This window comes from Pholcus phalangioides, unplaced genomic scaffold (genome assembly GCF_987345545.1).
Source record: "Pholcus phalangioides strain wild (caught in Gottingen) unplaced genomic scaffold, Ppha-v1.0 ptg000003l_1, whole genome shotgun sequence".
NCBI lineage: Eukaryota > Metazoa > Arthropoda > Arachnida > Araneae > Pholcidae > Pholcus > Pholcus phalangioides.
Window position 1 is genome coordinate 46420871 of NW_028301596.1, and position 14400 is coordinate 46435270.

At 35.2% G+C, this 14400-nt stretch overlaps 1 protein-coding gene across 5 annotated transcripts in view; it reads left to right on the forward strand.

Moving 5' to 3' along the window:
- LOC149088708 (tubulin monoglutamylase TTLL4-like) overlaps window positions 1-14400 on the forward strand; it is a 61887-nt gene that overhangs the window by 4596 nt on the left and 42891 nt on the right. For all 5 annotated transcript variants that reach the window (XM_089249189.1, XM_089249193.1, XM_089249202.1 and 2 more), the window contains exons 2-7: window positions 1547-1652; window positions 5772-6283; window positions 8787-8848; window positions 10023-10274; window positions 13989-14099; window positions 14217-14302. In XM_089249189.1, coding sequence (XP_089105315.1) covers window positions 5820-6283; window positions 8787-8848; window positions 10023-10274; window positions 13989-14099; window positions 14217-14302 — 975 coding nt within the window. In that variant the 5' untranslated portion in view covers window positions 1547-1652; window positions 5772-5819. The remainder of the gene's footprint in view (window positions 1-1546; window positions 1653-5771; window positions 6284-8786; window positions 8849-10022; window positions 10275-13988; window positions 14100-14216; window positions 14303-14400) is intronic.

Here is a 14400-nt window from a genome sequence, read left to right on the forward strand (position 1 = left end):
AAAGAAAAATTCTCATGAATGGAGATTACACTGTAGGTCTATTAGATGCACAAAGAGACTATCAGAAGAATTTTGACCTTATGAAATCAATTGCGACAATGTTGGTAGTACTATATGGCGAATGTGTTCCAAAATATATGGGAGGGTCAGTGTGACCCCCTTCCGTCTTTTTGGGTATATCCATGCTTATCTCCGTTGCTAAGAAAGATAATGAAAAAAAGCTTTTGTGTATGCTAAGAACATGATAATTAGGGAAAGTGGAGAGAAATTTTAAAGCGTTTGGTTCATTCTTACATGAGATGTGAAAACAGAGTGCAGAGTCACACAGACCCCCCCTCAGTTTTTCTAGTGTTAATTTGGCAGTGCTGGCTTGTATACAGTGCCATCTTAATGTATGGGCCCACCCGGGCACCTCAAGAGGAGAGGGCCTCACAAAAATGAGAAGTGGTTGAAATTTTCAAGAATTTTCCAGGTAGGGCCTCAAAAACATCACTTGGCCTGGGGGCCCCCATGATGTTCTTAAGACAACCTTGCTTGTATATAATGCTTAAGAAACTCCTTTAACTCATTCTTAGTGCAAAAGTAAGAATAACTAAGTTTGACTATGATATGGTATATTTGCTATCATTTATAATGGAAATGATTTTCCAATTGTAACTGTATCAAAACATGCAAAACAATACTTTGGATATCAAGTCCTGCCAGCTCTGTTTTGATTGAAAATATTCTTTAAAACCCTGGATTTATACAACCTAAGCTAAGAAATTTTTATGTGAGAATAAAGGAGTTAAATTGGTGTGTTGGCAGATGTTGCGCTAGAATTTTTACCATAGAATAAAATTTTGGGCACATAGAAAATTTTAAACATCAAAATAGATATTCTATAACCCAGTAATCATATAATTCAAAATATAAAACACTTTAAGTAAGTTTTTTGTTATTTAACATATTCATCAGTATAAAAACTGCTTGACAACATTGACAATAAGTTTTTGACTGTTAATACCGAGTTAACTTCTGTGGTCAAAAACCTAACCCTGATCTCCTATCGCACATATTTTGAACAAACAGCTCTATTATTTCGCTTGGTAAATTGTACACAGGTAATCAGTAGTTTAGGTAAAATGGTCCCTAAAATTACATATTATCTGCTCTGGACTCTGCCCGTTGAAAAATTCAAAATTGCAAATTATAATTAATGTTGTGTTTTAATTATTGTAATAAATTAGTGTTTATAAATAAAACGTAATATACAAAAAAAGTAAGTTATTCATCATGTTATCAACCTATCGTTTTCAAAATATTATCCAAAAGCATCCATTTAGGTTTTTGACGGTTTCGACAGTTTTTGACGTCTAGGTGTCAATACAGATTTTTTTGGTCAGCGTGGGGGATCTGGCACCTGAGAAGTTTTTAATAAGCCATATTGGTTATAGCTCAATTAGAATGTAATTTATTCATCCTATATAACAATTCAAGTATGATAATTTTTTCCCCTTTTTGAAAATTTCATAGTTGTCTATAACAATTTTTTTTTCTGTTGCAGAAATTGCTGATCAGGCTTTGCCAATATAATCTCCTGCTCAGCGATGATTCTTCGAGATATTATTTATTTTATTCCAATGAACATTGCTGTACAATCCTGATTCCGAGTGAGTTTTTGTGTGTGTATAAAACCTGTATAAAATTGAACGTCAAAAGACTGAAATTATTTTCCATCCCAAGGTTTCCATTTTATAAAAGTGCACATAAAAATATATGCGGTGATTTATTTCTATCACATTTTTGCAAAACTTAAATTTTGAGAACATCCCCAACTCCTATAAACGAATGAGTATTAAACAGACATTCATATTATTGTTTAGAATTTTTTTTTTTTTCATATTTCCTTTTTACATTACTATTTTCACATCACTATACATTTGATATTTAATATTTAAACTTGATATAAAATGTTTTTCTGAATAGCAATAGAATGAACTCTTACTTTTGTCAAAAGGAAAAGTTTTTAATATTTAAAGTAAAAAAAATGAGAAATTATGCATCGTTTTTAAAATTTAGTGGCGATGAGATCAATAACCAATAACGTTTGTGAAAGAAATATTCCACATCTCTAACACTTATTTTGCTTTTTCTCTTGTCTCTTTGACCTCCATTTTCTTGTTTAAATCCAAGACATGTTTCCTGTGTCTGGTGGCCATCTCTACACTGAATGAAAACCTCTACAACAGCCAGAATATGCTATCACTAAATTGTGAACAATTATTCAGTCTCCCTCTTGTCTATTTCCTCTCCTGAACTAGTTTAAATAGAAATTATAAAAAAATTTTCAGGAGTTTCTTCTAACAAAAGCCACCAGACTATCATAAATGAAATGCTGAAGAGGGTTTTATTAAATTTTGAATAGTAAATCCTCTTCCACTCCAACCAAACCCCTTACTTTCAGAACCTGTTCAGATAGATAATAAGCATTCATTGTTCTTCCAAGAAGTGAAAGACTTCCCTAATAAAAGGGGGAATCAGAATGACTGTCTTGTCCAAAGGACAAAAACTTGCACTTGCCAAAAATTCTTTCCGTTTTAGCAGTTTATTTTTTTAAATCTAAAAATGGATTAAATATGCCTTCCGTTTTTTGTGTTAGACAGTTTCCATCCACCAACAAAACAGATTTCCCGTGATTGAAAAGGCATTAATTATCCACAAAACTCTTTTTTTCTGTGCCGTTCAAGACAGGTTTTCCTCATACAGTGTCCGTCTTAAACAGGTTTCTTGTATATATTTGTTATTAATTCAGACATACAGTATATTTGAATTATACGATGTATAGGCCTAATGATTAATGAATGTATAACCCTACGAAAGGGCCCCCAATCTCCCTCCTTGTCTTTCAGAATTTTCTCCAGCACGATTGCACCCTTCGGTGCAAAGAGCTAAAATCATGTAAGTGACAGAGCCTGATCATGCTTGATCTGTTCTGTATATATTTGTTATATGCATTTATCCAGGGCTTGAAGAATCATAAATATCAGGTCATCATTATGGTGACTAAAACATTTGTAAACTGAAGAGCCAAAAAAACTGGTACAGGCATGCATATGCAAATAAAGAGATATGCAACCAATCAGAGTAAGACGCTGCGGCCGGCAACGCCTATATAACACAACAAGTGTCTGGCATAGTTGTTAGATCGGTTACTGCTGCTACAATGGCAGGTTATCGAGATTTAAGTGAGTTTGAATGTGGTGTTATAGTCGGCGCGCGAGAGATGGGACATAGCATCTCCGAGGTAGCGATGAAATTTGGAATTTCACGTACAACCATTTCAAAAAATTAAATATACGACATCGCTGCGGCCGGAAAAAGATCATGCAAGAACGGGACCAATGACAACTGACGCGAATCATTAAATGTGACAGACGTGCAACCCTTCCGCAAATTTCAGTGCTGGGCCATCAACAAGTGTCAGCGTGCGAACCATTCAACGAAACATCATCGATATGGGCTTTTGGAGCCGAAGGCCCACTCGTGTACCCTTGATGACTGCACGATACAAAGCTTTACGCCTCGCCTGGGCCCGACAACACAGACATTGGACTGTTGAGGACTGGAAACACGTTGCCTGGTCTGACGCTTCTCGGTTCCAATTGCTTCGAGCTGACGGATGTATACAGGTATGGAGACAACCTCATGAATCCATGGACCCTACATGTCAACAGGGGACTGTTCAAGCTGGTGGAGGCTCTGTGATGGTATGGGGCGTGTGCAATTGGCGTGATATGGGACCCCGATACGTCTAGATACGACTCCGACAGGTGACAGGTACGTAAGCATCCTGTCTGATCACCTGCACCCATTCATGTCCATTGTCCATTCCGACGGACTTGGACAATTTCAGCAGAACAATGCGACACCCCACACGTCCAGAATTGCTACAAAGTGGCTCCAGGAACACTCTTCTGACTTTAGACACTTCCGCTGGCCACCTAAATCCCCAGACATGAACATTATTGAACATATCTGGGATGCCTTGCAACGTGCTGTTCAGAAGAGATCTCCACCCCCTCTTACTCCTACGGATTTATGGACAGCCCTGCAGGATTCATGGTGTCAATTACCTCCAGCACTACTTCAGACATTAGTTGAGTCCATGCCACGTCGTGTTGCGGCACTTCTGCGTGCTCGCGGGGGCCCTACATGATATTAGGCAGGTGTACCAGTTTTTTTGGCTCTTCAGTGTATAAGCAATCTGAAAACATTTGTATTCATGTCTAAAATTTTTTCTATGTGTGATTGCTAAATAATTTGTTCCTCTAGCTCTGAGCAAAGAGACAATTAAAATTTATGTCAGCTTGTGTAAAAAAAAAGAGAATTTTTTTTAATGAAAATTGATTCAGTAGCAGCTCGAGAAAAAGTGAACAAGATTCTTGGGTCTGACAGGTTTTGGGAATGTTCTTTTATGCAACACGAACAAAAATACAATTTTTGTCAATCATAATGTTAGGGCCCGATAATAATAATAATTTAAAAAAAACTTGGGCGGTGATTCTTGGATGAAACACTGGTGTGATGCTTTTTAATAATTCTCAGAACAGAACATGATTAGGGGGAAAAAAAGGCAATGGATGAAAAAGTGTGTGCTACATTATGTAAAACAATTTTCATGTTCTGTGTCTCAGAGGAAAATTCCATTATATCAGGAATAAAAAAAGACTTGGGACCCCCCCCCCCCACCTCCCGTTGAACCTAAAGGTGATGACATTAGTGTTTAAATAAGTGGCATATTAAAAGTTGTTGCTTCTTCAAGACGAGAAGCGTATGCAGGACCTCTCTTGTTGGGGGGGAGGGGGGAATAATTGATTTTGTTGATTAAGAAATTGCACAAAAAAAATTGTTTCTTCTGTTTTTTTATTAGGTCTATTAATTGGGGGGGGGGGGTTACTAGCAAACCTCCTTCTCAAAAAAATCTCCAGATTTCTGGATTCCAAAAGTTAGCATGTCTGTGATCATATCTGGATTGGGTTTATGTTACGATGATAACAATCTATTGATAACTATATCTAAAAATAATACCCCCAGATTGCAAGTAAATGATTGTATGCTCCATTTTAAACTGGAAATCCTATACCAACAATGGGCCTGAAGTTGTTGGGTAAATTGAATGGGGCCAAGTCTTTCTGACTTTCCTAAATTTCTACTCCATCTCCTGGGTTCTCTCTCCAAATGATGTCACATGCACCGAATCGGCTTTATCAGTCAAATCAGCAAGATGACTAGTCAGGAGGTCTTGAATGACCATATGCCCTGTTATGAAGGAGTTCAATTTTTGGGCCCCTCTGTGGCAATTTCTAGTTGGCATGTTTTTGATTTGAGTAAAATATTGACTTGTAATTTAACGTACTGGTGGGCAATAATTGGCAATGGCTAGCACAATGTGACATTTTTCTGAAAGAGGGAGGAGAATCCTATACGATTACACTTTTCTTTATCCAAATATCCCTTTTTTGTCTTCGTACAGAATTCATATTCTCCAAGGTTGGCAGCTGTGGTTTGTTTATGTTGATAGATGTTACAAATTTACTAGTGCTGTTAATTGTGTAAAATTATGAACACACGTAACTATAAAAATGTATTGTGCTAAATTCATTAACATGTTTTCAAGAGCAATACTTCTTTCTTTGATGATCTGAAAGTGATTTTTTTAAAATAAGAATCTGTGTATTTAACTTATATTTCTTGAAATGTATTCAGTATTTCTTTTTCTTATTTTCAAGATCTTCGTGTTGTGGCTATAAAGAAGAGTGCCTTGGAAAAATAGAAAAATGATTTCGCTAAGTAATTATATAAGTATTTTACCTCCAAATGATAACCAGAATGAAGTCGAGAAGTTGTCAGATGAAGAGACTACAAATTTAGTTGACGAGAACATGGTCGACGAAGTTTTTTCATCTATCACCAACTCCAATGTAGTACCTCTCGAAGCTGAAGGAAACGATTGCATTATGCTCAGACAAAGGACAAATTTCTCCAGAAAAAGAGAAGCCAGCTCCAGTATCTCTGAAGAGCCAAAGAAAAGAGACCGCGATAGAAATATAGAGAACGATATGAATGATGTGGCTTCTGTGAAGCTTGGGGTGTGCACTGTGCCAAATACATCTGAATCAGAAGTAACTAGCACCACCGATCTGAATGCGAATGGATGTGAAAGCAATTCTGATATCAACATGAACGTTCGACTGAAGGATAACAGAAATGATTATCTGAAGTGCCATGTTGATGTAGTGAGGTATACCTTCTTGATATCTATATATTTTGCTGTTCATTGTGATTTGTTCATTCCTTGATGACTGCTTGTTATTGGCTCTTGTGACCATAACTTCCTGTGTGTAACCCACAGGCTATCCAGAAAGAAAAACTTTTTTTAATGCTCTGGTGGGCAACAGATTATTACTTTCATTCTGAGCCAAACAAATTAACGATCAGTTCCAGAAATGTATTTAATGTTTACTCTTCCCTTGTAATGCTCGGTTTTAAGTTTTCGCTCATCCCCTCACCCTCCTGTGCAAGAAATGGTGCAAACTATCAAATAAGGGCTATATACAATTTTTTTCTCTCTTCTGCAGGCTATGCCCCAGGGTTTCCAAAAGTAGGTTCATCTCAGAAAAACCTGTGTAGGTTTTTTTCTGGGTGGTCCCACCTACAAAACCCCACTGCGTTTTTGCTGAAAAGCATTAGTCAGCCCACAAAATCCCACTTACATTATTTGCCATAGTTGCTCATCTTGTAATTTGTTATCCTATACACATCGCAAAATCACTCGAGGACAGGAGTCTTAGTGTATACCCAGCTCAATGAATGGTGTGCACTGTATAGATTAAAAGTTATAGGTCTACATCTCGCCCTGAATTTGTAGATTTAGGCCCTCCTCACACGGGGAAACTAAAATCGAGCTCGAGTTGCTTGAACTTGAGAGCTGAGTTGACTAGAACGAGTCGAGTTGCCCGTTCTCCCTCACACGGCGCTACTAAAAAAATATTCAAAGCCCGGGAAACTGAGTAAAAACAGCACAGTCTATTAGTTTTCCTTCTTATCTTCCGGTACAATCTTGTTAACTGGGTTAGGAAAAATCGAAACAAATAAATAAGAAAAATAATTTCTATTATATGTGAAATTGCTACAGAATTTCAGCTCACAGGTAAATACAAAATTTCATTATTTAAATTGATATCATTTTGAAATGACAATAAAATGGTAAAAATTTGATAATTCTTTAGTATAATTTCATGTTTCATTCGGAAAAAAAATTCGCAATAAAATGTCTGTTTTTCCTCTATAAATGTGCCTTTCAGTACCTATATATGTTGGATTTAATATATTTTTATTGTTTATTAGTTAAAATATTGTCACGCAGAATTTTAAGTAGTTTCATGAGATTAAACGACGAAAGCTGGTTCCCAGAGGCAAAAAATAAACTAGAGACAAACAACACATGAATTGTTGTTTATGTTTCAGGGAATGATTTTCCCCAAATACTCCCACACACAGATGTGCGTGTATGTGACCTAGATTACAGACATTCCAAGCAAGGGGGAAAATCAGGGACCATCCCTGTGGAACACGTGCTTGTTTAGGTACATGTAAAAGTAGACATTTTGAAATTTTCTGGAGGTTCTTATCCAAGGCCGTCTTAAGAGCAACATGGGGGCTCCCAGCCATGTATTTTTTTTTTCTGAGATCCTACTTGGCAAATTCATTTGGTTATTCCTGAAATTTTTTACCAGATATAATTTTTGTGACGCTCCATCTTCTTTTGAAATCGCCCCCGCGGGGGAGTGCCCAGGTGGGCCCATGTGTTTACCACAGACCCGTCATCTAGGGGGCTATCTCCCCCGGCTTTAAAAATACACTATAAATAGTATATATACGTACATACAGTGAGTATATGTTCTTTGCCCCCCCCCCCCGAAAAAAGTTGAAATGACAGTCCTGGTTTACCATTTCATTCAGTGGCGTCAGAGCCGGGGTGCAAGCTCAAGCATCCACAGTAATTTGTGGCATGGATCCGAGCACTCCAGAATTGAATAAGAAATTTAACTTTCCGATATAAAACTAAAGACGAGCACCCACAGTTTCGAAACAATTCAGACGCCCCTGATTTCATTATAATTTCAAAATAATATCAATTTAAATAAAGAAATCGTGTATTTACCTGTGAACTGAAATTCTGAAGAAATTTCATTATATCCTTTCAACTGATAATTTATTATATATATACTCTGGATTGTTTTTCAATATGAGTCCAAACTCGCATGACGAAAATATGAAGGAATGCTAAAGGCAGTTTCTCTAGTTTCTTCAACAAAAGTTGGCGGCGACTAGCATGTCAGTCGCCAAGTGACCGAGTCGCGTTCGATATTTCGTCGCCAAGACGCTAATTTCCTCGTGTGAGGGCGTCTAGAGCGATATACGTACTGGTCTTCGGGAGACGGTTTCTCTTATCAGTTGCCGAACTTTAGTTTCCCCGTGTGAGGAGGGCCTTATTGTCCACATTCTAGCAGGTTTATAAATTTGCTGTATGAGCATTTATCTTCTGGATGGACTTGGTTCTGAACTTGAATATCATATTTCCATTTATGTAAAGATCCTCTAATAGAAATAATGTTAAAGTTAACATATGCCAGGTTAATTAGGTGTGTAAAGCCTCAAAGTGTAAGCTAAAAACTAGTCTAAGTTTTTCATTTTCATAAACACTTTGATTAAACTAATATTGATTTTTTTTTTTTGTGCAGTATCCCGTGTATTGTACCTTTTGTCACTGTTCCAAAGATTGAACCACTGCCTTCTGTGACAGGTATGATCTATTTTTGTGATCAAACTTCATTTACTGAATTTCTGATGGTTTTACCTAACAGTTTCATTGATTTTTTTGTGGTTGCTTGAATGTATGGGATTTGTTCACAGTTTGTTAAAACTTAAAATTGAAAAGGAACAAAAACAATGATAAAGTATTCTGATGTGCAAGAATAGGATCAGAGAGGGATCATTTTTAAATAAAGAAATAAAAAAATTCAGGGATTTATCCATAGATGATGCTGATAAATAAATCTATGGAAAGTGGAGTTGCCTTGTTGTTGTCTTCTCGTTTATTGTCTGTAATTGAAAGCTTGGTTTGCATAAATTTGCTTCATGTATTGTATGTCAGGGTCATTTATCTGTGATTTTATGAACTCATTTTTTTTCGTTATTGAAAAAAAACTGATCTCCCTCTGATTCCATTCTTGCAAACTGCAATATTTTATCATTTGTTCCCTTTAAACTAAGTTTCAAAGTTCTAATGAACTTTTTATACACTCTCTTATGCCATACTGAAAGTGATGGTTTGATAAGTATTCCTTTAGGATTATCGTTAATAATTGCAAAGGAAATGAAGCAGTGAAGGTAAGAGAAATTAATGAAGCCTAAAAGAAAGAATCCTATTCACTTTGCTAAAATATTGGTGGAGCCATATGAGTTGCAGGTTTACACTTAAACTTAAAAAATAGTGATAATATATTTATTGATTTACTGTAGGGGGTTACCAGATGTTCATATTTTGATGGTCTTGTTTGTGTCTATATCATGCTTATATGAACTAAACAAAATGCACATATATTTTTTTTCAATGTGTCATACATTAACCAATTTTTAATCAAAAATGTTCAGCAATAAAATAAATTTGTAGTATTGTGTGGAAAACAATTTGGTGCTCATTACAATAGGCTGGCCATGTTTAATTAGTACGATTTTAGGTTCTTAATTAGCAACTTCTGCTATGCTTAGTTTTGTTTTATTTTTGGTGATGATTTTGGTGATGTCTGTATTTTGTGAGTTAAAAATCTAGTAAACCTATTTATACTTCTGCAAGTAATTTGAAAAGTAATAGTTTTATTCAAATCTGTTGTATAGGGTAAAGTTGATGACAAATTTATTGGAAAGAAATTTGACTAAGCTTGGTTGAAATAATTTTATCATTACTTTTATTACAGCAAATAAAAGCACATCACTGGATGAGTGTAGCATTTCTTCAAGTACGTCAGATATCTCTATAAGCTCGAATGGAACATCAGTTGGAATCCAAGAAGATTTAGATTGTCTGCATCTCAACGATGGAACTCCAAGCACCTCCGATAATGTAGCAGCAGCCAATTCAGAGTCGAGTGAATATGTGTCCCCATTAGTGCCTAGTCTTTTTCATAAGGTTCCTCCAACCATTTATTTCAGCCTTGAAGATGAGAAAGGTGATCTATGTTTGCACATTTTACATCGTATTTTATTTGTGCCTATATTTTTATCGAAAACAAATTCTCCCCCAAATGATCTATGATGACAACAACTCGAGATTATTCGGTGCCACCAATTAATGTCAGACATTCTCTTAAAAGGATTTTGTTGGCTGTCTTGAAGCTATGTATACATTAGTAAGCTGAACTGTTCTTGAATTATGTGCACTAATTCATAGATAGTGTTTTTTCCCCCAATGAACACAAAGGGATTCCTAAATTCTAGTTTGGACAAATTTCTAGAAAAATGTAAAAAAATGTAGTAAAGTGTCAAAAAACATTAATTTATAGTTGTAGCAGCTGGAATCAATAAGCGAAGAACTATTCAATTAATATTTTTTTTCCCAAAATCTCAAAAAAAAAAGTTGTTAAAAACTTCTGTTTCTAGTTTCGTTTTTGAATTTTGAAAAAAAAAGCCAAAATTAAATATTAACCATAGTCAAAAAGGGTAAGTAAACAAAGTACAAAAATAGTAAGTAAAAGAATTCATAGAAAGTAATTAATGGATAATTAATGTAATTAGTTATAGAAAAATTATTTTCTAACACATAAAAAATGCATTATGCAACAGGGCGTGGGAAGGTAAGTCACATTGCACTGGGGGTGCAGGAAGGAAAGAAGGTTGAGAGCTAACTGCTTTACTATGAATAGTCCAAGACGAAGTAGTGAATACAAAATTATTTTTTCTATTCAGATGGAAGTTTTTAATAACTTCTCAAAACACTTTTTGAACCCTCAACCTAAGCAAAAGAAAAATTAGCAAACCAAATGGCCCACATACCTCTCAAATAACCTGAAAAAATGATACAACCTTTGATTTGGCAGAATCATTAGTTGCAATCTACTACACTTGTATCGTTGTGAGGCAGAGTTGAAAAAAAATCATGTGAATAATTTTTTTTCTCCAAATTCAATCACACCTGTAAAATATAAAATTTATCAAATTTTTATTTCCCGTATGTCTCCCCTGCCTCCATGAAAAAGCATTTCTAATGATTGCATTCTCGTAGATTTAGTTACTGTAGCTAGGGCCATAACTAGGATTTTTGCTGGTCAGGCAAACATTATATCATCCCCCACCCCAATTTCAAATTCAATAATTTTATAATGGCGTGCTTTGTTTCCACCTAAAACTTGCCTCTCCTCCAGTTTCCCCTCCAGTTCTAATTCTGGCCCTGCTGAAGCTCTTTCGATTGATTTAACATTGCATATGTGAGTTGAGTAAAAAAATTGTCAAAAATAAAGTAATTTGTGTAAAAAATGAGAAAAAAAATATATATTTTGCAAATCTATATATATATAAAATTGATTGTGTGTGTACAAATCTACAATTTCAGATCAATCGTTGCCAAATTTTGCATATATACCAAATGGGACCCGACTTGAACAATAGTCTACTTTAAAAGTTTGTCCGAGCAGGGCAAATGCTCCAAATGGGAAAAAAACTGTCAGGTAACAATGGTTTTTGGGCCCCAACAATCACTTTTGGAACGTTTACTTTGGTTAACGTGGTTCCCTAGCAATGCGTTTCAGATGTGTATATGCCTTTATAATGGTTTGTCACTTCTTTAATGCTGCCAGTACATTTACAATAGTTTATTCCTTTATAATGGCTTGCCACATTTTGAATCCTCCCAGTAATGAGAGCTTTTTGAATAGACGTCATAATAATAATCAGCATCACTTTGAGGGACGGGCAAAGGATGACCTCCATAGAAATCAGTGTTAAAATAGCCGATTTTTCTACTGTAGAAATGCGGAAATTTAGTGGGATTTTCCACCACATCAATAATTTAAAAAATTGTATTGAATTCTTAATCTTTGAAATATTGAGTTCGCTTAGAGAAGCCCAGAAAATTTAATATGAAGTAATTAGTCAGACCTACTTTTGAGTTAGATATTCATCCAATGACATTGATTTCATCTTTTTATTTATATCCTCTCAAGCATGAAAATTAATGTCTCCGTATTGTCTTTTAATATTCAACTGCATAAATTCATATACTTTAGGATGTTGTAAAATTAATTATGGCCCGTAAAGTACATAGAAGAAATTCCGCAGCTTTAAACTAAGCATTTTTTGAAGCAGAAATATAGGCAGATGGATAACTGGAAATTCAGGGGGGGGGGCGATTAAAAGACCTAGCTCTCCTTAAAAAAGGGAAAAAAATATTTTCACTTCTACGTTTCTTTAAATCTAGAATTTTTTTATTTCATGAGTCGCACAGGAAGTCACCATATTAGTTAACGTGGACACAGTTTGTATGTCGCTCAAAGAAGGGGGAAGATATCACGTGATCCGAAAAGCCCCATTGAAGAAAACTCGGGCAGCGCCGGGTATTATAGCTAGTTAGTAATATTTGTGGTATCCACTTGAAAAAATTCACTCAAGTTCTGAGAGTAAGAACTATAAAAAAAACTATTTCTCTCGAAAGTGGCATTGCAAGTGGACAAGTGGGTTTGTACTTCAATGATCTTATCCGATTACCATGATACATGTTAAATATCGCGCAGGTGCACTTGTGAAATCTACATCTGAATTGATGATACATCATCGTGTTCAAAATTGTGAAATCGGGATATTGATATGGGGCCCTACATCAGGGGCTTATTATAAATCGATATATATAATCGCCATATATAATCGGGCTTATATAATCGCCCAGGTGGGAATCAAGAAACTACTATAATCATTTACTCTCATCCTCATCCTTTTGTGTGCTTTTTGTTTCTTTTATTGCTTGCATGTACCCAGGGCTCCCATTTGTCCTACTTTTCTTGGTTTTTGGTAAAATGTCTTCCTTTCTAGTTTTTGTCTTACTTTTCATACTTTTTTTACCACAAATCCTATGAACAAAATTTGTGTAATTGATTTTAATTGAGCAGGAAATCATTGATATATTGCCAAATAGTACAAATGTTGCAGATTACAATTAATGATTCTTCCAAAGCAGAAATTGCATCGCTTTTAAGGTTATTTGTGGGAGGGGGTGTATGTGGACCATTTGGTTTATTAATTTTTATTTCGCTTAATTTTTAAGAGGTCAACAAGTAGAGTGATCATTAAAAACTTCTGTCTGGATGGAAAAAATAATTTTGTATTTATTTTTCATGGTCTTTTGGACAGTAACTTGCAGTCATCATTCAATATTATGGTGCACATTTTGTGTATAGGTGAAACATGCCTTCATAATTTGCATTGTCGAAGAGAGTTGACAGATTAGACTGTGGAAGACAAAAAAAAAGTCATTTATATTTGTGAGGAGAACAGAAAAGAATTCTCTGTAGTTGCTAGTGCACTGTTTTATCCAAAAATTGTTTTTTTTGTAACCAAGTCATTTCTGTCATCTTGCTTTGACTTGAGTCATCTATAGGATACTGAAATAGTGCTATTTAAAAAAAAATTGATAGGGGAATTTTTTTTTTAAAATAAAAACATTTTTTTTGTTTGTTATGTTGTCTAAGGGGGTACCCTTCTCCATCCTACTTTTTAGTCCTGTTTTTCTAATTTTTTGAGTGGGAGCCCTGATGTACCTTATTCGATGAAATCTAGATTTCATCAAATGTTAATCAACTTTCGAATTGCCAAGTTTTTCAACAGTGTATGTGAATTTCATTAACCAATTAGATTGAAATAATTTGTATCATGTAATTTTGGTTTTGCTTTTGCAGTTCACCCTTTGCCTTCTGAAGTATGTGCATTACTCAAGTGGAAGTTGTCAACAATAACGCCAGTCTTAATAAAGCAATTAGTCGAGCGATCTGGATTTCAGTTGATAAAGGGTAAAAGTTTTCTCCATATCTTGTGTGGTGTTTAATGATTGAAATGTGTAGTAATAATACTTCTAAATCATTTCATGTAAAAGCTAAATAGCCATTTTTTCCTCTGCTTCCTAATAGCTACAGATGAATGCAGCGATTGGTGTGGAACATGGGGCAAGCATATGAAATGTGTAACTTTCAAAAAGATAAAGGACTATCAAAAGGTTAGAAATTGCTGAAGGGGAATAACTAAGAGTACAGTGAAACTTAGGTTTATGAGCGTAATTTGTTCCGTAAATGTGCTCGTAATTTGTTCCGTAAA